A 24,963-nucleotide genomic window follows, 5' to 3' on the forward strand; every position below is an offset into this window, starting at 1 on the left:
AGTTGGTTTCACTTCAGCCTTCAGGCCATCCTGTCCATCCTTGATTTCCTGTGGTTAAGCATGGGAAAATGCTCCATCCTGTCATGCAGGAGAGAAGGGGGGTTGTCTGGATCACTGTCCTTGGGTAGATCCAAACATTCCTAGCCAGAATCCTTCAAGATGGATACTCTTAAGTACTTGACTAATGGTGAAATTGCTAGTCTAGTTATGCATCAGAGATTCTCTTTTGAGTATTGTTTTTCTCTTTAAGCGCATCAGAACATAGCAAGAAATTGTCAACAGTAGAAGTACTTTTAGGTTGGGGATTACCGTGTTAATAACAAGAAAGCTATCCTTGGGTTTACAAAACACTGAACAAAATGACTGCTTAATGCCCAGCTGTGATTTTCTGCCTTTTTACCTTTCAATGTCTATTTTATGTGTACTTGTCACTTTCAAATGGCTGTTTTGAGAGGCACGTTGATGATGCTATTGTGTTAATGTCATCAATCATGGAAACACTGATATTACCAGGTGAAGTTAGTTCATTAGAATCAGATGCATGCACTCATAAATATTTTTAAGTATGGCACTGTGCCAACAGATTATAACACTTTTGGGAAATTAATCTGCTGCCAATTATATGTATTTATAATACTGTACAAGTGTATAAAACATGAAATTATTGATGTTAGTTCTGGTAAAATTACTTTTCTATACTGTTTGATGCCAGTTACCTATTAAGTACAGGTCTAACATGCAGATTCTAGGTTTATAGTGATATAGTTTTTGTTCAAATGATTCAATATTTAGAATTTGTTACTTATTATTATATATTCATGTGATTATGATCATGACTACCACAAATACTTCTTTTTTTTATTTATTGAGTTAGTAAGATTACTTCAGGTCTAGCTTTCTGTTCCACTGCTGCTAGTATTTCATTCTGTAACAACTAAGTGTGCACTTTTAGGGCTGGTTGGCAGCTCTGTTTAGCTTGCACTGCAAGAATCAAATGAGAAAATACTCTTTGATATATACAATTTATAACTGGTTTATTACACTTTTAAAGTAGTTGAAATCATCAATCTAGGCTTTTGATAAATGTGTATTAAGTAAAATGGTACAAATTAAAGTTGGAAAGCAAGTTCCTTAGCACTCACCAGCTCTTAAGGGGAAAAAAAGTAAAAATTAAAGCAGAAGACAGAAAAATGTTTCTGCTTTGAGCCTACCATAAACTGTTTATAGTGAGAAAGCATTACAAAGTAATGCTACCTGCTTGTTGGCATATATAGCATATATGTTTGTGTGGTGCCCTTTGCTAACAACGTGTTTTAAGAGAATTGAGATTGCCTCAGATAGGTTGTTGTGAAAAGAATGGGAAATATACTAGAATTCACAGACAATGAAAGGTTGTCTGTGCAAAGGAGTCTGAGAACACAACTCACTAGAGAGTAAAATTTATTTTCCAGCAGTGTTGAAATCTGAGAAGGGCTCAGCTACCTGGGCACCTACCACGGAGTCTTACTGATGCTGCTGGGATCAGACCCTTCACCCTCTCTAACCTCCCTCTTAAATAGGACCATATTTAGTTACTTGTCCTGCCATGAGATTTGGGCTTTTTTGAATTGGGGAACGGGGAGCCAGTTTGTAGGCTCGGAGTCTTCCTGGCCATTGGGCCGTTTCCCCTGCCACAGGGAGTCCTCCTTGCCCCTGCACCCCCTGCCCTGTTCCTGCTGGGACCCAGGGTTCCCGGAGGCAGGCTGGCCCTGACACCCGGGGCCCTTCTGACTGCCTCATGGCTTTTCAGCTGCTGGCCAGCCTCTGCTCCCGGTCTGCAGGACTGTGCCATGGGTGGCCCTCCGGGCTGGTGGCCAGGCAGGTGGCTCCAGTGCCACTGGGCTGGCAGGGGTCACCCTGCGGGGTCCTGCTGCCAGGGTGGCTCCCCTCCTTCTGTCCAGCCCATGGTAGGCTGCAGGCAGGGCAAGTCTTGTGTAGACTCAGCTGTGTTCGGCACTGTATTTTTTTTTAATTTGGACTTTAAGCAACTTCAAGCCAAATAAGAAATGCCAGCCAACAGAATTGTGGGGAGTCATACTGATAACTTTCCCTTGCTTTTGGAGACAGACTTGACTGTACACTGCAACTGGGGAACAGGAGGCTCCCGTTGAGGAAGAAAAATAGTGTCAGGAGTGTTCAGCCTCCGGTCTAATATATTTTTCCTGCTGCAGCTTGCACTTCTGGCTTCATTATAGCTTGCTCTCATAAGTCGTCATCTCTGTCTCAAGGCTGTTGTGCTTTCCAATGTAAAGCAGATTGATGCTGGCACATTTTTTCTATTTTAATTTTACAAAGTTGTCACACTGAAACTGCCTCATACTGGAAGTGCTTTGAAGTGAAGAGATAAACAAAGAGCTAAAATAAAATTAAAAAGGAGCACAAACAACATTTCATCTTGGTTTGTCTTTTTTTAAAAATAAGCTGAATGGATGTAGTACCCTTGTGCCACTGTAGTAAGTCTGCAAACATTAGCTGATCAATCTAAATTGAGTTAGTGTATATGCAGCAAGCAGAAACAGGTGAAAATTAGGTTATCTGTGCCCAAGTCTTTCTATTTGCTATGAACAGTGAGATATAAACTAGTTTTTAGACCTGATTCGTTTTGTTTATTTTCAGAGAGGGGTAGAAGCAGAACATGTGCTATATCTACCGTAGTTATTAAACCAAGAAACTAAAAGTCACTAGCTCAATTGTGACATTTGCAGATAAAGGTAGAAGCCCCTGCTATAAATAAATCTGAAGTGAATCCAGGAGGAAAAACAGCAGCAGTCCTTGGTACATTTCAGTTTTATCTCTATGAAAAACAAAACCCCCATGAATTTTCTGTCCTTTTCACTAACAAAAAAAGAAGCCATTGTCTCTGCTGGTGTTAGAAATGCCAACCACTCTATAATCTGAAGTATGATTTATAACTTCACTTTTTTGGATTTACGGGCTCCTGAAAATTTTCCAGTGAAGACAGTAATCTAGATAGTCACAGTTACTTTTTATGAAGTTCTAAAAGTAGGCTAGGAATTTAGAGGGCTGTTGGCCACAAATTGAAGCCACTGGCTGCAGCAATAAAATAAAAAACACCACCAGCAAATATGGTCTCACTATTACAGTTCTTGGGTGCACAGTTACTATTAATCTTCATTTAAAAGGGGAATGAGAAGTCTTTGTCCCTAGACCAGATTTGAAAACATGTAATATGTTTTTATACCCCTATAGAAGTCTTTTGTCCATATTTATGCACCTCTCCTTACTGGTGAGAAGCGGCGATTGCAGGTGATTTCTCCTAAGTGACAGAATGAAGTCCTTCCCTGAGATTGCAGTCTTACCAGTGCAGTGGTGGCTTGTATTCCTCTTTCCCAGCAGAAAGGTAATTGCCATCGCCTTTTTTCCTGGGCTAAGAAGTATCACCACCACTGCAGAGTGTAATACCCAGGAGACCTGTGGGCTTCCAGTTAATCCAACTTGGAACTATTTGCTCATAGATCCCAGCATTTATTTTCAAGCTAGTACCTCAACTGTGTCCTGAATTGTGTTGTAGGGCTCTAAAAATCGATCCAAATGCAGAACTGGAAATCCAGTGTTGTCTTTTCTACTAGTTTGAACAGGCTCATGAGCAGTAGTCTTGACATACTGGCATCTTAAAACTTCTGTGCCTGTTCAGCTTAAGAGTCAAAGGATCATTTTAACAGAGACAGCTAATGCTTTCTTTGGCAGAAGTTGTCACTCATGTTTACCAGATCATTATGTTAAAAAATAATTAGTTCACAGAATATTAACAGTTTCTGCCCTCTCTGCAAGCCAGTTGAGAACCTGACAAAAATCATTCCCCAGTGCTATTTGCCAGAGCCCTAAACTCCTCTGAACTGCCTTTGCCTTTTCCTTAGAGGAGGGGCTTGTGAGAAGAGTGTTTTGCTGTTAGGTTTTCTGGCATTTACATCACCATCAGTGATCAAATGTGCCTGTTCTGCCTTCAAGAGGGGCTGTGAGGATGGATGAAATATACTCTGAAGTGTTCAGGTTCTTTCCATCAGGCCAGACTTCAAGGTCTACTACTGTTTCTGTGTCATCTCTCACTTCAAAGGTATCTGCCCTTTGACTTTTATGTTGAGCTGTTATTGTTAGGGCCCCTTTGGGTTGCCTGAGGCTATCGGATGTCCAAATAGCCATAACAACAGAAATAATATTTGCTTTCATATGATAAACAGTTCCTGTTTGGTTGTTGCAAAGATGTAAGGCAGCTGAAGCTCGAGAAAAAAAATATAGAAAAAAAACCTGTTCAAACTTTATTTTGGCTTGCATTCAGGTCCTTGGATTCTTATGGATCCTTACCGATGTGTTTTCCAGACTTGATGGTGCTTGTAGCTGTTGGAATTGGATACAACCATGGGGATTCTTGCACAAAGGAAACAAATTTTCAGGCCAGATCAAGTGCAACTGTCCCTGAAGCTGTTCTGCTTGGGCTCCCATTTAAGTTCAAGTGAAGGTTTGCTAACTAAACTTGTTGCTATTGAAATTTTATAACCATTTAAACAGGAAAGGGTTATTTGCTGAGAGAGGTTACATCAGATTGAAAAGCCTCATCTCTGTTCCTTTTAGAACCTGGACTCCTTTTGTGCTTGCAACACTGTGCTGTAGGCAGTTCATGCTTGAGGGAAAAGAACTGTTCAGACTGGGTTTTGAGTTGGAGTTCAGCTCCCCAGGCCCCTGTATTTGTGATCTCCAGGCTTGATTGCGCCATTACCATTGTGCAGGGGTGAACGTGTACTGGGGAAGCTCCGAGTAGCTTAAAATGCAGCAGTGCATTGGCTGAGCAATGCAGATCAGTATTCTCCTGTTATTCCACCAGGTTTTTTTCATGTATCCAGTACTACTTATTAAAATATTAAGCCTGATTCAGTGTGCTTTTTTGTTGAAGTTTAAAGCCCCGCATGAGATTATGCAAAGATACTTGAAAAAATGCCATTCCCTCCATGATCTCTTCTACTGGGAGCTACTTTTGTCTAGGATGTATTGCTTGTGCCTGCAGGATGTACCAGCTTTCTGGGGTCCTAGACTATTAAGCTCATTTTCAGAAGAAAGCAGTGAATGCTTCCTTTGGTAGCTTTTGAATTTGGTAAAGCTTATCTCTGAACGAGAGACCTTTCTTTAGAAAGTCTACCTTGTTCTTTCCTTCACAAAGTAACTCATTGAAGCTATTTATTTCTAACTTTTCTTTCTGGAAGAAAAGATAATGTCTTTACTTTTGATTACCTAGAACACATTACAGTGATGTAGAGCCATTAAATATGCAGATTAGTAGTACTTAATATAAGCAAGATGCAAGCAAAGTCTAGCAGCTTGCAGTGCTTTGGTTTTTTATAATGCAGTTATAAAGTCTTCAGCAAAAGCTTTGGTATGTGATGCCATAAGAAACTTCATTGTAAAAAATATTTATAAAATTGCTTTTCTAAATAATAAATTTCAGTAAACATGCCATAGGTAATCTTGTTTTCTTAGAGTCAGACAGAAAAAAAAATGTACAAAATACAACCCACCCACTTACGCCTAGTATGCTGCTGGTCTTCCAGCATTTCTGGTTGTGGGGTATTTCTAATTATAGTCAGACCTGGATAATTCATGTTGGGTTTATTCATAAGTAATATTATTTGAAATATTTAGCTGGTAAATAAAACTGCACTGTGCTTCATATCTAAGCATATTGTACTGAAGTTTTAAAGCTTAAATAATTCACATACATAAAAACTGTGTCAACTTACTATTAAGGTCGCTCAAATTTTCTGTCCACACATTTCTTAAAATCAAGGAAATTGTAAGTTAGGGAAATGCTAGTGTTTAAATCAACCTTATTTCACATGCCTTAGCTCAGAAACGTCTTAAAGTACATGGATATACTGAACTTGGCACTCCTTCATGTATTTGTCACATTCTTCACTTGCTGTCACAAGCATGGTCTTCACTGACCTTGGCCCTCTGAGGTACCCAGAAAAAATAACAGAACTGTAAAAATGAGGGAATCTGAAGAAGGTGGTTTTACAGTTTGGGAGGGGTGAACTGCAGCAGAGATGTATTCTAGAAGTCAGGGAGAGGTTTGCACAGTCCTGTAGCTTGCACAAAGTTTGGTTGGTGTTTTTGTGTATTTTTTGTGGGTTTGGTTTGGGTTTGGGTTTCTGTGGGGGTTGGTTGGTTGGTTTTTAAATAGAATACTTCTGCTTTACATGTAAAACAGACCTGTTAGCCTTGCTGTTTCCAAGAGCACCTTCGTTGTGTTGCCACTGGGTTAGCTTATGAAACAGCTTTTCATTAGTTTGCTTCACCTTTTTCTCGTTTGTACCATTGTCTGAGATAAACTGACTCAAAATGAGTAACAATGAGCAAACAGCTCAGTCCAAGGCAGTTATGGAGTGAAATGCTAATTGGATACTTTCCTTAAAGTGAACCATAATAAATTGACAATGTTGGAGATAGCGGTGCAGCTGAAACTAGGGGTTTGTAAAGCCAAGCTTTCAGTTTTCCAGTCTTGCTGAACACGATCAAACTACTTCTGAGTATTAAAAGAGTATGTTAATTTTTACAGTTTCTTAGCCTAAAAAGAAGAAAGCAGTGCCTTTTTGTATCTACTCAAAATGTTTCTAATAATCGTCAGAATTTAATAGAATACTGAAGTGAAAGCTGTGTATCTGTAAACGTGAGCAACATCCTTGTGTCTCACTGGGTTAATTATCGTGTGGAGTACTTTGTTACTTGCTGGAGTGCTCTGATGTGATTTACTTTGGTCAAGACCTAACTGTGAAAGGAAGTAGTAGTTAAGTATTGAGTTGACACATACTAAAAGTAGTTTGGGACTTTTACTTTGCTATTTGGTGCCATACTTTTGGTTTCTAAGTTCTGAGGAACTGGAAACGAGGGAACTATTTTGTCGCAGCTGTGCAGTTTCTGTGCATATCTGAAACCAGCTTGAGCATCCTCTGTGGAGAGGTTAGGGAAATGATGGAGCTACCTTAAGGCGTGTGAGGAGACAGATTAGCTATTTTTTCCACTTTGTGGCAAACACTTCTATACTAAACATGCCTCTGAGATACTTTGTTTCTAGGAAATCATTGATATAGGTGAGAATGTTTATTTTAAGACAGGAATAAAAAAAACTAATTGGGAACTTCTTCTGGAAGACCTTTTAATTACCAACACTTCTCATAGCACACTTTTCTCCTGTTTTTCTCAAAAGCAAAGAAACAGGCATTGAATAGAAACAGACTGTTTGTCCAGGAACACGTGCAAGAATAGGAGGATTGATAACTCATGCTGGTTTTTGGTTTTCAGAGACTTACTTGTTTGTATCACGTGTTGTGCTCACCTGAGCAACTGCAAAGTGTTCTCTGACCTTTGTTCTTGCAATTAAAGATGCTGCTATTAGTCAACTATAGTGCAATTAAGTCCAACTGTAACCTTTATTTCTGTCAATAAATGTAACTTCGTAGTGTGAAAATGAAGTTACCTGTGTGATTGCCTGTGCTTGTTTTCTTTGCATGATTTTAAAAAAAAATCATGGTTGTGAGAGTTCTAACTGTATAAGATTGTCCCCCTCATAGTCAGATCAGTAGGTAAAAGTGTGCTTGTTATAATATCCTGAGCTTAATTCATCTATATGGCTTTATTATTGCTGTTCTATTTTATTCCAAATGAATATGTTGTTACATCTTTGCTTAAGACATTTTTTCACCCCGCTTTTTCAACCATGTGATAAATCCTGTTTTCTTTTGCTGCAATTTTTAGTGCTGTCAAATTATTTACTAACCAGTGCTGTTATTTCAAGATGTAGTTAATTATTAACATGAAACCAGATCATTTTATGAAAGGTTATTTTCTGATGACTTTTAAAAATCCTCAGAGAGGTTGAAAATACCATTATGATTCAGAAGGATTTGTTGGAAATAACAATATATTCTCAGGTGATCCATCTCTAGTTTAAATTGCGTGCTAGGTTTAAGATAAGCCAGTGATAGTAATGTCTTGGCTCACAGAAGTCAATTCAGGTTTATTAATAATATCTACACACAAATTCAGGGTAACACTGTGTCTGTACTTCCAGATCCTAAAATAAGGTTTTGTATACAGCTCAACAGAATTAAAATGCTACACAGTTGCATTAATTTCCGTTGAGAATTGGGATCAAGATCAAGGGGTTTATGTAGGCATGTGTTTTCTTCCATTTGGATGCAGGCAACTCAATTCCTTGAAGAGATTCAGGCAACATTTTAACCCTTATTTACTCGTTTGATGCTGTCTGGCTTGAGATGTTCTCATGGTCCCTTAGAAACATCTTCAAGACTGATGGCCTGTTTTTCCTCTGGCAAGTTCTTTGTAGAGTTAGGTTTAAAGTATGCCAACAGAGAAATTTAATAGGAATATCTCTAGTCAAATAGGGGCCTGGCAGCACTGATTTGTGTTGGTTTTTTTCTTAGGCCACCATGATGGCTCCCTGGCCATAGTATTGGGGAGGTTTTGTTGAGAATGGAGGTTAGCAGTTTGGTTTGTAGAGTGCCCAGAGCCAAGGAGAGAGTAGGATTTCTAAGAGAAGGAATTCCTTCCTGTACTGAGATATGTTGTAAGACCTCCATAGATCTTTGTGACCGGGTATGATTTTGGAAGAACTTCACCTACAACTTTTTATGTATTTGTATATATATATACACACACACACATATATACATAAACACATACATACATTTATATAGATAAAAAACTTCTTTTGAGAATTTAACATCTCATAAAGTATGGAGAAAGTGGTTAAATATTAAATGTCTGCAGGATGATGCTCATACTGTTTACCAATAAGCCACTTAGGCTGAAGCAAGCTGGTAAGTCTTTCATTAACTTAATGCCTGAATCTTCTGAAAAGTAAATAAATTTGTATCCCACAAAGTTAACGGGGAATACTTAACTCCCAGCAGGAACGAAAGTGCCTTTAATCTAAACAGGCAATGTTATTTTTAGTACCTTGTGTTCAAGGGCTGCATTCCAAACAGAGGAAGCTACACTATTCACAAACTGTGGTTCCCTGAGACATTGTGGAAGCGTCTTGGGAAAACACTGAATGAGTGAGTCTCTAAGAGCATTCAAGTCCTTGTCATGCTGTAGATTGGGTTTCTCTTGGGACGCTGATCTTCAATTTATGGGAAGATTTCTGATTTTGTGGATTGTGGTGGGCATGTTTTCCACCTCAGCTTTTTAGCAAAGCATTTCCTCTGTAACCTTTTACATTCATGTTTAGTCTTTATCCTGCCAAACGGTGCAACAGCAGCTGTATTTCAATACCTCTTGACTGCACCATATTTTCAAGAAATTAATTCTCGTCTTGGCCTGTGTATTGTGCAGATGCGCCTGTGCATACTGGTCTATAGGAAATGACAGAGCTGTTCTACAAGGATTTAGTCAAAGCTAAAATATTCATCCAACTGCACCATTTGTCTTGCACTCACTCCCCTTTATGCATTCTTCAGGCTCCAGCATTACTTGCACGTATAGAGGCACATTCTGATTGTTGTCTCTAGCTCTGCACTGAGAATGTTCTAAATATTCATAATGTTATGTATATATCATGCTAGGTGGCTGTGTATTATTAGAAATCCTGGGCTTTAAGCACACTGTCATCCATTGTTCAGTAAACACAATTACATTGCCCTATCTTTCATCTCTTCTCTAATGAATCCATGCTAATTGATTAATCAGTGCTGTTGCTTCACTGTGATAATCCCATATGAGGAATAGTAGTAACATAACTGGCAATTACTAACAGAAGTTGTACACTGAGGAAAACATAATGTTATCCACCGTAAGTGGCAAAGCCAGACCAGGAGGAATGGAGCCGTGCCTTGGCCAGGGCTGTGTCCCGTGGCACGGTGCGCTCTGCTGGGCCTGATTCTGGGGTGGGCTTTGGGTGGGAGTGTGATCCACTGATTAACTGGTACAGGGGATATCTCAGGCTATCACCGATTAGTGGTGTGTTACAAAAAGGCGTGTCTGAGAAGATGTGGGCAATGTGATCAGCCGTATCTTTTTCAGTTTCATCTGGTGTTGGTTACTGAAGTGACTGTCTTCTTGACTTAAATATGGCTATGATAGTGACTTCTAAAGTGAGACAAAGAGCATTCTTATACCATTACAGAATCTTACTGATGTTACTGTTTAATTTCCAAAGCAATGAGTAGAGATTTCTGATCTAAGTCCAATTGGTTCTTGAAGGTTCTGGGCGGTGCTTAGTAGGCCGATGGATGGTAAGGACTTGATTTTCCTTGCTGTTACAGAATCAACAGAACTATGGGTTCCTGTTGACCAGCCTGTCTTGAGGCATAACATTATATGCTCCGTTCATAAGGACAGTTAGTAACAAAATACAATCTTCAGTGAAGTCCCTTTTTTTAACTTTGAAATTGGGTATGGTTTGTAAATTTTGGAAACCATTGTTCACTTGCACTGTCATGGTGGTGAAGGCATACATAATTTTCATTTGGATGAAAAAGCTAGCTAAATTCAGTGATAAAGGCTGAAGTATCATTTCTGCGTTCAGCTTTTAGATAATAACGCATTCTTCAGAAGCCTTTCAAACAATATTGAGGGCATATCGGTGTAGCAAAAGCAGAAGATTTTGATTTGCTAGTGCAATTATGTATGTAAAGTTTGGGCGGCTTTCCGTTTCTTGTTTTCTGTATTGTGCATTACTGGTTTAGTTTGTGTTTTGTTTTGGTTTTGGTGTGGTTTGTGGTTTTTTTTAAGTGTTCAGAATTAATTTTACGTGGTGAATAAAATTAGAATTCTATTTCTGAGGGAAATAGCATTATACATAAGACTTAGGTGATCACTAGGTGATACTTCTCTGAAACCACTGTAGTCTACATCAGGATAATTTCTTCACAGATATTTTGTTTACTTTTAAAAGGAATACAACCAGTTCCTCTCAACACAAATAAAAAAGGAGTCAAAATACAGATTTTTAGTTTGCAAATCTCTTGTAAAAGATTCTGTGAACTAAAGATATTGGGAGGCTTAAAAAAAATGAGTCAAGGTAGGGAAGATAATGCTGCTGTTCTCTTGGTCTCAGAAAATTCAGTAGATTTTCTCGTAGAAATACAAATTTCTTTCCTATTTGTGCAGTATTAATTGGCCAATGCTAGTTTCCAACCAAGAGGAGGGATTAGTGTGCATTTGTAGAGCTAATACTAGTGCACTTTTTGAATGATGCTTGTTGCCATGGGAATGCTTACAAATAATTTATGTACTAACTCACATGTCCAAAGGTTGTGCGCTTTCTTTGAACACAGATTTTTGTCTCCCAAGTGCATGGTACAGAAGAAAGCATAAGTTTTTGCTTGGAAACAGGCTTATTCACTACCTTGCATTGCTAATAGCACTGGTAAATGTTCTCTGTAAATAAAAGACCACCTATGGATTTCTAGACAGTACATTTAGCAATAGTTCTTAAAATATAATTAAAATACTTGCAAGGTAAATAAATTATGAATATTAATATCCTAGCAGAATCTCAGGATCTATATATGTGAACTCTTAACACCTAAGCACAAGAGTAGCCATGCTTCAGGTCAGCCAGAATAATTTTAAATGCTCTTAGCATGGATGAGCTCTAATTAATAATCTTGCTGAGACGCAAATAATATTGGCTCAGGCACACTGACCTCCTAATACTGCTTTGTAATGTCTAGTTGGCTTGCACTGCAGGCAGAGAGCTCACAGGCAATTAAAATCAGCATGATAAATGGAGGAGAGGTCTAATAAACATATCCTCTGTTTTAAAGGTGCCAGTGGTCATGTGGCTGGCCAGTATCCTTTCAGTAATTATTCCAATGTCGAGAGCTCCTAAAAGTTGCAAACACTTACCATATTACTTACGTTTCCAGTAGTTTTTTGGTTGGTGTTGGTGTGTGGTGTCGGTCTCCATGTCCTCACCCACCCACTCCCACACCCAGAGAAACATTTCCTTTAACTTCAGGAATTGGTTCTTGGCCGGTAGAGGTGCTAAATCCAAATATTTATCAATATGCTATTAATGCCTTTAAAAGCAACTTTCTACTGCTTTGGAAAAGACATAGCTCACACCTCACCGTGGAAATTCTTAAAATGTTCGGCTTAAGTCCAGTGTTTTATATACAGGAAAGCTACTTCTAGAGACTTTTAACTGAGGCAATTTTTCCATCTTTCTTTTCCTCAGAGTCCTTCACAAAGGGAAATACTTAAGCACTCAAGTTGTACCTCTTTCTTCCCTTCACCCATGCAAAACGACTGCCAAGAAAGGTGTGAACTCCAGTACTGTTCCAGCTAGTGGAATTCCCCCACCTCCTCAGTATTAGAGAAGTTTTTCATCTGAGCACTCTTGGAAAGTTTCATGACCAAAATTATACATAACATTTTATTTCTCCAGGTCTTAAACAATCCTTGCTGCTCTTGAAGAACTTACTACTTGGGTAGGAGTTTTAAGAAACAGAGCATTGCCATAATCCATGCAGAAAATGCTCCTCAGCTAGATTTTTTGAGTGGTTGAGACAGGGAACAAACAGGGAGTAGGCAGAGGAGGAAGGGTTAGGGAGAACATTTTGAAGGGTGGTGTTGGCAAGATGTGTTTTACAGGAAGAGTTTGATCATTTCCAGAAGAGCTCAATGGGAGTTGAGGTCAGAAACTGGCTGGTGTGGCTTGCGTCCCTGAAGAACTGAAGCTCCTCTTATTTTTGGTTCCTGCTGACTCCTGTGCTCCCTAATTGCTGTGTTTAATATTAACAATATCTTGCCCATGTAGAAGGCAGGGGCTTCAAGTTGCCTGCTGAACTTAGAACAGTGGTAATTAGGAGGGCAGAAGACATTGCCTCCCATGCTTAACCCCATGAGGTACTCTTTCTCCTTGGCTTCTCAGTGTGAGAGCACCTTGTTCACTACTGAGAATTTGCCCTCATACTCTTGACAGTTATTGTTGACTACTGAGCTCTAGGGCATAAGCAATAATTTCAAAATATGTGTGTGTGCATAAGATGTTCCTGTCTCACTTGTCATGACAATACTGAGTACTCAGTTGAACTGTGCGGGTGATAACGGTGTCTCCTAATCTGTTTCAGTGCAAAGTGGCCCAGAGCAGTTGGACCTGTCGGGGCAGGGGTTTCAGCCTGCTTGGTTTTTGCATTGTACACCAGTGTGTGTAATCCACCAGTGCAGTTCAGCTGTGTTGATAACCCCGAGCAGAGAGCTGTTAGCAAACAGTTTGGGGGAATAATTCCTTGCTCCAGACTGATTCCTAGGAGAGTGTCTTTTTATGCCCTTGGTTTAAAATGTCTTTTTCAGTGTCCAGACCATAGCTCACGACAACATTCAAGAAATCTATTGGTAGTTGAGAGGGGGAAGATGTTGCTGTTGTGGTTCCTGAAACTGTCATGTAATTGCTAAAAGCCGTACTGTATTATGGCTTTGCTTTGTGTTGTGCTAATTAAAAATGAATCCACTTGCATATTATTAAAAATTTCTGAAGATGTACAGCTATTATGTTGAAAAATATCTTTTAGCAGTCCAGTAGAATACATTTCAATTGGCACTATTGAAAGAATCTGTATGATTTTTATTTTCATATTTGTTGCCTGCCTAAAAATCATCTTTAGCAAGTGATTAATTGCATTTGTAGATACTGCACAATTGCATCAATTATCCATTTCAAATGAATCTCATTCTGAATAGTTGAGAGGATGATGTAGTTTAATCAGTAAGTGAAATGGAAGTATTGTGAGCTGTTTAAAAATACTTAGCACGTTTTATGGAGGCAGAGTGATTTAAATCAAGCAGGCTGCTGCAAAAATAAGAAATACGCAGTAACAAACACTAATATTTTTACTTTTGTTTAGCAGCATTTTATTAGCTTGCTTTGCATTGGTTGCCATCCTTGATATATTGATAATAGTCATACTGTAGGGATGTTAGATGGTTAGGAATTTTTTAATTGGGATAAATATGTTGTAGTTATAAATACAGTTGTTGAAGTATGACAGCTTGCATGTCTGTTGATCAATGTCTTCTCTTTTGGGCAAGCTCTGTGATGTTTAAGATCATGCTGAGCAACTTACTCAATTTTCTATTGTTGGTTGATTTTAAAAGGATGTTTGATATTTTATTACACTTAGAAAGGAAAAAAGGAAAATTGTATGTTAAGATAGCAAAATTAGTCTGGAAATTTTTTTTGAGGCAGCTTTATGCATGCTTTTGCAATGCTAAGCTGCTCTTAAATGTATTTCAGAATGTGATTTTGAGTGTCACGTAAAGCAGTGTGGGCAGGAAGACTGGTATTAGCTTGGTAATGAAAGGTTAGCTAAGCAGATGAAAGGCAGATACTGACACAAACTTTGTTTTCATATCTAATATTTGAATGTTTTCAGGTTTTGTGTAACTCATTGAAAGGTGGTGTTTTACAATATGTAATGTTTAACCTATTCAGAGGCTCTGATTTTAATGCTCTTCTCCAGTTACGGGGTTTTTTTTTTTCCCACAAAGGTTTTTTAAGAACAGGTTTCTGCTAACTGACACTCGTTACGTATTTTACTTGTCAGTGTTCCCTGGCCTTGAAATAGCCTGAGTCTGTACTCTGTAAGGAGTAAAGATAAAATAACTCTTTTCTTAATGTAGAGTTTTAGGACCACAGCTTCAGTTAGGCCTGTTGTGGATTTAAGGCTGAGTGGGGGAATCTAGACACTGATTTTAAGTCTAAAACTTTTTTAAAACTTGTGGTTTGCTGCACTCTTCTGCTTACAGTCTGAGGGTGACAGGAGTGCGGTAACAAAGGGTACTGGTTATTGTGGTTGAACAAGGTTTCTTAGCCATTTCAGAAATGCGTGTAGATGCACAACTTACGCTTTGTCCCAGCAGATGTGAGCCACGGAGGAGCCTCTCTGAGCCACAGCCATGTACAATTGGCCAGAACTTGAAAACAGTGCTGTAATTAACTGCGGGATGGCACATCAACATGTGTGTAACTTCGGTTGGAATACGGTTATCGTATTTTAACCTGTGCTTGGCTGTTTAACTGAATGAAAAAGGGCCTTTATGTGCGTTCTTTGAGCTATATGGTCTTGAGGATCGTCTTCTGTATGCAATGTCAGCTGTTGCATTTGTTGCTGTAACTAAAAGTAAACACCTTAACTTTGTAACACGGACTAATTTGTGCGGCAATATTTATGAAAGTGCTGATTTTTAAAGCTAAAAATAGTGCTGTGGCTTCTTAAACTCGTTCTGGCTGTCAGAAATGCTCATATGATCCTGAAAGTGTTGCTAAAAATGTTCAATTTTTAAATATGGTAATTAAAATTGTCTGTTGTGAGGGCAGTAGATGAGGCATTTCCTGCATTTGTAACTTAAGCATCCCTTTCACCCCCAGGTTTCCTTGCATCTGACCGTTTGTTATGTTGGTAGGAGCTGAACTCCCACTGAACCTTCTTGGAAGAAGGTTTGCTGTCAGCCGAGCAGGCAGAGTGCGGTCTGCAGCCTGCCGTCCTGCTCCGTGACCTTCTGCTTTAGGGTTTGGATGCCTTTCCTTTGTTTTAAAAAGCTGGTGCCCTCAGGGAATACAATACTATAAACTGGAATTCCAGTTTTACATTTTCATTTCTAACTTTGTCATTAAAACAGAGTTTCAGGTAAAGATACTTTCTCTTGGGTTTACCAGACTACTTCATTCCTAGTTTGAGTAGATACCATGTGTATTTCCTCTATTCATAGAACTTACTGATTTCCTTCAAGTTTAGTGTTTGATGACCATTTTATACTCCAAGTAAACTCTGTACTCAGGATTTTCTCCAGTTGCTTATGTAGACTTCCTATTTTCTAAATTTATCTTGGGTTTGTCTCATGTTGGTTGTTGTTTAATAAGAATTTTTTTCCAAGTAAAAGAGGATGTTTTTTGCTACCTAGCTTTTCTAAAAGTGATGTGTTCGCAATTTTATGCTACCTGCAAACTTACTTCTTGTCTTAAGAATAGTGTTCTGAGTCTACCAGGGAGAATAGAAGTGATTTAGGGTCCTTTTATAGCCGCTGGTGGCCTGTGGATATTTCTAAAGATGTCGTGCTGGGCGAGGTGGTACAGTCCACTCTTGGATAAACGTGTAAAATTTTGCTGCAGAAGAACCTCAATGAAAGATTTCTTTTTAGCTAAAATGTAATGCAAAGCTACACTATAACTGGAGTTTGGTTAGAGAACAGATCTGTTTGGTTGTTTTGGGATTTTTTAGGATATGAAAATCCAGTTTTTCTGAGTTGTGATGATAGTGAGAAAACAAAGCAATAGGGCTTGTCGGTAGCCAGGCTGTCAGGGTAGCTATCTGCTGTGCTAGCTGCTTAGGGCTGCACCCTTAGTTTGAAATAAAACCAGTTGTTTTGACTGTTTTCAGTCAATTGTGTATATCCTCCTTTTTTTCTAGCCAGAAATGGATACTTTTATGTCTCTGTCCAAAAGTGCCACTATTGCTTTTCCCCCCGCAGATGTTTTGTGTTTTTTATGAAATAGGCATTTCAAAAATTAAAGAAAAAATGGAGAACTTCTCATACTCCCTAACCTTAAAAAGACACATGACTGATGCCAGCATTTATTGTTGAGGCTAATATATGTCCATGCTGATGGTTGAATTGAGAAGACTGTGCATGTCCACGGAGTTGAAAATGTTACTGGTATGTACTCTGTCACTCTTCCTACTATCATACATACGTGTTTACCTAATTTGAGAGCTCTCACATAATGAATATGAGATTTGGGTTACAGTTGTTGGCAGAGGGCTGTTATTGAATAGGATCCCTCTGTTTTGCTTCAGTCCTAATTTGAAGAACATGATTTTTGCAGCACTAAGAAAAATTGCCTAAATCAAATTATTCCTGTGTAAACAAACTAAAAATACTTCCACTGTTCTTAGACATGTGCTTTCTTGGCTTTTGTGTTTACCACGCCATTTTACATTTTATTCCTATTTCCTAAGTGAAAACTGCAATTCCGTCACTGTAAATCTATTACACTGTCAGCTGAATTTGAGTCAAGTTTTGGGAGTCAGTGTCATTAATTCTGCTAGTATTGAAAACCTGTCAGCCTTTAAAATATGAACAAGAGATTTAGAATTTTTGTGTGTATTGGATCATTGTCTTCTAACAATGTCTTTACTTGTGCATTGTTGGTTTGCTATCATTCTGCTAGCTGGGCAGGAGGTGATCTGTTTAAATTTACTGTGCTTTTAATGGAGTGCTGAAGTATGAAAGGAATTTGTTCATTTGTAGTGATTGTTAAGTGACTGGAGCTCTGATGTCATTCTCAGAGAGCTCAATTATAATTTCAGTGTCATGATTCATGTTTCCTTGATCAGTTAGGCCTTTAAATATATCTGGCTTTGTGTTCACTGACGAGCATGTGATAATCTGTGGTATGTGTGAGCACTGTATGCCTTCAAATCAAAACAGGTGGTGGTGTGCAGGATGGGGGCTGTGACACTGAACCTGCCCCTGCAGCACCCTTCTGTCCAGATTATGAGAGGGTGACTTTTCTTTAGGAACATTTAGCCTTAAATTAAAGGGGGGGGGGGGGGGCGCGCGGGGGGGGATATATAGAGAAATTAAGGCTTAAAAAAAAAATAATGGCTGTAATTGCTGTTATGGACTCCACACTTCATTCTCCAATTCCTCACAGAAGTTTGATCTTGTGGAATGATGAAAATGTGGGGCTGTCAGGCACTTCACAAGGCTGGACCATTATTTTCTGGCACAGAAATGAACATGCCTTGAAACATTTGTGACATGTTTATAAATCTGTTCTTGAAGACATCTACTGAAGGACTGATACCCCTAATATCTTAATAATCCTCTTAGCCAGCTTCAAGACACTTTTTGCTGATCTGGTCTTTAGCAGAAAAGGAAGCTGTTGGTTGCCATCTTTTTGTGAGAATCTCTTACTTATCTTGCAGTGTAACTGTGCCCTTAGCAATGTTGTGCTGTGTCACTAAAAAAATAATCTGAGATTAGACTTGCTGATCAAAAAAAATGGTTTCTTGTGGTTTAAAGTCTGAATCAGTCAACAGAAACGTGAGATGAGATTGTGTTCTGAACATAGTATTTGTCATTACTGTGAAATCTGTTTCCCAAGAAGTGGAGGTGGAGGACAAGTACGGGCGTAACCTCACTACAGCAAGAGCAGTAGTAACAAAAGCCCAGTAACAGAAATAATGCAACTTCTCCAGGCTTGTGTAGGCTGCAAGGGAGGCCTTAAATAGCATGAAGTTCTGAGGCATGAGTAGCAAGTTCTCTGTCGTGCACGGAGTAGCACTGTGTTGCAGCCAGTGTTTGGAAGAAAAGAGAGTGTAGTCAATGCACAACCCCAAATCTGCTCATGGCTTGGCTATTTTCAGTCTTCCAAACGAAGAACCTTGGTAGCACCAGTGTTTTCAGTGGTTAGCTAAAGGAGGTTAGCTTCGTTGGGAGCATTATTGTTAAGGGTTTTCATCTGCTTCTGGCATCCGTTGCTATCAAGACGTTATCTTTTTTCAAGACGAAGTCAGCGTATGAAGGCTGTGTGTCGGATTTCTGTTGCTAATGCACTGCTTGAGGTTGAGTTCCTGATTTATGAGGTCAGTATGGAATATGCTTCATATAACAAGAATTGCTCCTTGACGTGTGGTTCCACTGTGAAAAGTGATTGGAAGAGATGGCACGTACTCACTACACATTTTTTAAAATAGTTCTTCCATTAGTGACAGAAGTTTGCTTTCAGCGAGCTATATTGGTCTTGTAGTGGAAGCCAAGTCTGTTGGCTTGTGCTCTGATTAACACACACAGAGAATCACTACCAGTATTATAGGTTCAAAAGTGGTGTGTGAACCAAAAGGGGATCCAATTTAATTTATATTCCAAGGGTTTGCTTGCAAGGCCGGACAGGATTATTTTCTAAAATGCAAAGCAACCCACTTTTACCCCCAACTCTCTTGATACTTATTAACTGAAAAGAAGCTCTACAAATCTTTGAGGGACCAAAACCAACAAACCTTTAAAGCCATCTTTCTGAGTAGAGCCATCTTTTGAGAGAATTTGGAAGTTTTAAAGTACGGTGTAGAGCTTTTATTGAAAATTAAATTACCTATCTAGTTGGCTTTGTTCATTGAAGTTAATTTATAACATTGCTACCTTTTGCCTTGGGACAACATGATATAGCAAGTATATACACTGGAAAAATGTACCACTGCAAGAACAACAACAAAAATGATTAACTTTATCTAGTTAAGATCAAGCGCTGAATTGAATTCTCTTAGTGTGTTGACAGCTGAAGATTTATGTCTTCCAGCTATGTTCCCGTTGCAGAGTTGGCAGAAGTGACCTGTCCAAAGAAGATCTTTGTTACGGATTTTGCTCTGTTTACATTATTACCATAAGGGTCACAGTGAAGTACAGTACATTAAAGCTAATATATCACCTGCTGACAGTGGTCTTATCTTGTTGGACCCTCTTTCCCTCTCCCGGTATGAAAAAAAAATAATGCAAACATTAAGACTCTAAGGATCACAAAAAGGAAGTTAAATAATAGCTTTCAAGAGTGTTACCATTAATGTCAGGTTTCCATGTGCACTGTATTTTTGTGTCTGGCCAAATGGTTATATAGTTTCTTTTTCTGTGAAGTTACTGTGAAAATATCTTTACCAGGTAAATGCTACTAAGGCATAGAAGGAGCAGAAAAAAGCCATTGGGTTTGTCCAAGATCTGTGGAATCTATTTGTGAGACAGGAGGTGGCTCAAAATGGGCAAGAGTGACATTCAGGTCAGACAGGCAGGCAAGGAAGCAGTGCCGCAAGCTTTGCCAGTGGGAGCATGGCGGGGTTCTGGTGTGAGGAGCACGACTGTTTCTCCAAATGCTGTGTCACATACGCTGCACACAGAACAGGTCTTTCAGCCGTCACTGTCAGTGATACGATGTTACTTAGGACTTGTTTACTCTTCCAAATATTGACTCAAAAATATAAATATAGCCATTGTTCTATATGCATAAGCATGTATGTAGTTTCAAATGTGCTTTGAAATCTCTCAACAGGGTGCTTCCCAGGTATCCTTTCAGGATGCGGAGATGAACCTCACTGGCCCCACAGAACTGTTGTTGGCTCAGAGGACCCGGCTCCCTATCAGGTAAGAACATCTTCTGTTCAGTGCTAACTCAAGTGTGATTTATCAACGTACAAAACAAGACTTCTCATTCCAGCTGCACCTGTGAATCTGCATTGTGCGCATCATCATGGTCTCTTCCTCCTCGTCCCTTTCCCATCCTACAAAGGCACTCGATTCACAAACTGAAGCACGTATTTGCACATGACAGTCTTTTACCCTCAATGAATATGAATGACTTTATTGTGGTGTTAGTAGTGTAAGGCTAAGGGGGAAATACGCTACCATTGTGTGTTGTCTTTGTGCTTTCTGCTCAGTCCTGCCAAGTATTTGATGTCTTAAGATAGAGGATGTTCTTAGGTAGTATATTGTATAAATAACCAGTCAGCTAAACCATGTAATCCTAAAAGGATCTTTTTCAGTTAAAATATCACATCTGGTTTTGAGTAGTATGGTTGCTATATCCTGTAGTAGATTTTATATCTGTGCTTATACACTGTGAAAACTATAGCCAGTATTTGTAATACTTCCCTGTGGCTTGCCTCACTAGAGTAGTCAGATGGAATGCATCCCTTTCCTCTCTTCATTTATAACAAACCAGAGGTGGCCAGTGTTGTTGTAACTGAAGGTGGCAGTGGTCACATTGATAGTTTGGAAAATAACTTTGATTTTGACTGGTCTACATTTTGACTGAAACTTAGGTAAACACATAATTTGTGTTGAAAGCCAATACAGTAAGATTTAAGAGTTGCATAGGTGAAACAAGTGGAAACTAGGTGTTCTCAAGAGGTTTAATAGTGAGCTTCAGGGTTTATTGTTCCTGAAATCACAGGGAAAATTCTAAATGGCTGAAATGAAATAAAAATATTTTTGCAGATTACATTTGTCATACAAAAATTAGCAGCCAGGCTGCAATACAGTGTTGCTAAGTAGGTCAGACACTTCCTCGGTGGTGCTAGTAGAGGATTTAACCTGGTAAATTTAGAGCAAAATGCTTCTGTGCTGCTATTCTCCTGTCCCACCATAAGCTTAAATTTCAGTTTTAACTGGTGACTCAGGATGTGCAGAAGTCACCTTTTTGAGTAGGGAAAGGAATTCAGTCCTTTGTCAAGTATGTTGTGTTTGTTGCAGAACTTAGTGGTATCATAGCATGTAGTCTAATGAAATTAAGAAGTGTTACGTGGCAAACTTGTGTGTGACAGCTAAAATGGCAAAAATTAATTTGTTTCAATTTTTATTATAGCAGATAATCATTACTATAATTCTGCAGCTTATAGTTCTTTGTCAAGACAGTATAAAAGAAAAACCATGAAAAAAACAGTATCTGAATGCTTTAATCTTAAAGCATGTATCCTCATAAACACCTGAGGATTCCCATTTTACCAATGTGAGGTCTGGGAAGGAAGCATGAAGTTATATACGCAGAATCTGCGGGGAAGTTTGCAAGAGCAGAGACTCTGACCTTCATGGTCTTCTGGTCCACACCAGGATTTTGGTAGAAGGATCACCTTTCCTTTTAGAGCATATAAAAAATTTGTCTTCTGCACGCAGGAGTTAATTTTTTAGTTTTTCTAGTTCTTTGAGTCATCATTTAATTTCTTTTATGGGATTTTTTTTTTTTTTTTGTCTTGGTAAGGTTGTGATTTTCAATTCTTCTGTGTATTTTTCCTCCTTCTTGGAGACCTCTTGTCACCTACTTTGTATGCCTTTCTGTGGTTTCTTCTCTTGCATGCTGGTACTGATACATATTTTTAGAATGGTCTCATCATGAAAAGGAGCTGGAGAGCTCTTCCAGTTTCCTCTGCATCTGTCAGGCCTCTTAAGTTACGTGCTAGCTGATTAATGTTCATCATGCAGTTATAGAACTTGGTCACTTTAGTTGTTAAATATTTATTTTCTGTTATGGAATGTCACTAAAGAATTCTGCAGCTTGTTTCACTTGAGGTGGTTATTATGCATCACCAGATAGATGCATTCATTTGTCTCTTGATCCATTAGTTTGTAATGAGGATTAATAAAGCTCTGTGCATGCTATGCTCATATTTACTGTTGTCCTTACGCTTTTACTAGGGTGGTTTAGATCATCTAAGTCCTCTTAGGAATTTTCTGACAGCATATGATTGTTCATCAAGTTAAACAAGTCACTGCTTGCACTGGGGATCCTTCAGAAGCTTGAGGCATTACTCATTTGCTTTAATCTTCGTAACCTGATTGTGGTGGCCACTTGAAACATTGACAATGAGAAAGACCTCTGTGATACTTTTCAGAGGTATTCAGTTTTCTGAAATGGTCAGGTCTTCTCTGGCATGTTGCAGAACAATTGATAATAAGTCTAGTTATCTGTAGGTCTCTTAGAATTTTTGCTGAATTTGCAAACTATCTTGATGGAGGAGTATGGAAGGAAAAGTGATAAAGAATACAGATTGGGGGCCACTCAGCTGATGCCTGAGTGTCAAAGCATTGAACAGACAGAGAGCAGAGGGGAAGCTGGCCGGAGCAAGGTATTCCCAAGAACCTTTCTGCACTGGTTGTAATTTTTTATTTTGAGACAAAATGAGCTGTCTTAATCTGGATTGAGATTGATGCATTAAGGAGAAACATTGGCCAGAAAAACCTGAAACACAAACAGAGAGAAAGGAGCAGTGTTTCTTTAAATGCAGAGTCCCAGTAAATTAATACTACTAAAATATGCCTTGCTTGTGCTTCCTGTGTCCTGAAGAGATTTTTAAAAACACTATTTTGCCTGCAAGTCTTGAGATGGGAGTAGTATGAGGATTTTTTCCTCAAAATTGTGAATTATATTCAATTATTTGTAATATATTCCAGTTTCTTCAAACAACTTAAGAGGAAATCAGAACACATTTTGTAAAGCAAAGTTAGTTGGTATTTCTGTGAAAATCACTGGAATTTCAAAAGTCGAAGAATTTAAATTTTAAGGTAATGATTGTGATTCTTGTATGGCTTTCTCCTTAAAAGTGCAGTGTTTTGGTTTTGTTTGGTTTTTTTTAACTTTTTTCCAAAAGTTTTTTTCATTAGGAGTGATAGGTTTATAAAGGAAAATAGTGAGTCATTGGAGACCATGTATCTTATCTTACTGGTATCTTAATTTGAATATAAGTAAAAAAGGTCCTATTAATAGAATAATAATTAATAAAACTGTTTCTTCCATAAGTAGTAAAACTAGCATCTTCATATCTAATTTGACTCTCTTTACACTGTTCTTTCTGAAAGGAAATACTATTTATAATTCTAATTTTTGCAGTTATCTTTCTTGTTGTATTTCAGAGATGTTAGGGCCATGAAGGACCACCAAGTCATGATACCTGAAGCCTTCATTTTAATAAGCCATGTTAGTTAAATGATGTTAATGAAGCTAATATTTAAGCATGTGAGCTACTCCATGCTATGAAAGAAAGAAAACCACTATTGTCCCTGCAGCTTTAACTAAATATATTCTTCCCTGTCACTAAATTTGGTAATCACTATGACTTACAGCACTTAAGCAAAATAGCATCTAGTCACCTAAGAAAATTATCTGAGCCTTCTCATCAGAGCACCAACCTGTCTGAGGTCACTGTCCCTTCTCTTAACTACAGCCAATAATAGGTGTTTCAGAGGGAGGCAGAAAAAAAAAAAAAGAGTACCGTGATTAATATTTTATGATTATGAAGTCTAGTCCGTTGAAGTTAAAGGCTTCAGACCTGGCTCGTTTTATGTTTCTCTCTAAGCAGGAAAATCATTCCATTTGAAGAAAACTAGTTCACTGATTTAAGTAGGTAAAATTAGTTGTATGTTGGATAAATGAAACGAGTGGCAGTGTGGAGGATTTTTTAGCTACTGTATTCAGAAGCTAATAGGAAGGAGGTTTCTTGGTTTGGATTCTCTTAAAAAATTCATTTTAACAGTACTGGGCAACTTTTCAGGACAGTATCTTTTGGGAGTCTGAAAATTTTAATTTGACCTTTGGGGAGCTGAACTTTGCTAGAAGAGAGACTTGAAACCTTGGGTTATAGGCACTTTTTTTTAAAAATGGAATAAATAAAGACAGGACTAGTGACTATCCTCTTGTAATTTCTGAAGGTGGATTTTTAAATTTATTTCCTAGTAAAGATGATGTTTAGAGTAAGTGAAGCCAAGCTAATGCGATGAGTGTATAAAATTTCGTATTTTTTCCTTGCTTCCCTTCATGTCCTGGACTAGGACTGAAAGATTTTTAAAGTAACAGCAGGGTCTTGATACTCTACAGAGGTCAGGTAGAAATTCAACACAACCTTTAATGCACACTACACATAGAAAATACTGGTTTTGAAAACCTTGCTTTTCTTAGTAAAAATGACGGTGTTAAGGAACAGTAAACACAAATCTGCTTGGAAGTGGATGTTTAGATTATTAGCAGGATTAGTTGGAACTCAAAGGGTAATTTATGCGTAGATAATTCATTACGTGTTTTCATTATGTTCTGTTTTGCTGTCTGCCCACTTCTCTTTAGCAGAGGTCAGGGTCAGTTCCTTGGTTTAAGCACTGTAGATACATAATTAAAGCGTAACGACAGCGGTTTTTTCTTCTCTGTATTTTCCTTTTTTTTTTTTTAACCTACTGTGTCTTTCATTAATCTAACAACACAGATTTGGAACAACTTGATTTAAAGAAAAAAAGACACAAAAACCTGGTGCCTGCAGGCTGGCTGGTTTTTTCTCTAAACGTTTAGACAGTTAATCTTGTGAGAACTGATTGATTGATTGATTTATTGGGGGGGGGGGGGGGGGCGGGGCAGGGAAC

The 24,963-nt window shown here is 38.4% G+C and overlaps 1 protein-coding gene across 1 annotated transcript in view; it reads left to right on the forward strand.

Annotated features, from left to right (window-relative positions):
• PARD3B (par-3 family cell polarity regulator beta) overlaps nucleotides 1-24,963 on the forward strand; it is a 412,598-nt gene that overhangs the window by 151,868 nt on the left and 235,767 nt on the right. The window contains exon 5 of the mRNA XM_040604211.1: nucleotides 20,117-20,208. Coding sequence (XP_040460145.1) covers nucleotides 20,117-20,208 — 92 coding nt within the window. The remainder of the gene's footprint in view (nucleotides 1-20,116; nucleotides 20,209-24,963) is intronic.

The sequence above is a fragment of the Falco naumanni genome, chromosome 8, assembly GCF_017639655.2.
Source record: "Falco naumanni isolate bFalNau1 chromosome 8, bFalNau1.pat, whole genome shotgun sequence".
NCBI classification, from domain to species: domain Eukaryota; kingdom Metazoa; phylum Chordata; class Aves; order Falconiformes; family Falconidae; genus Falco; species Falco naumanni.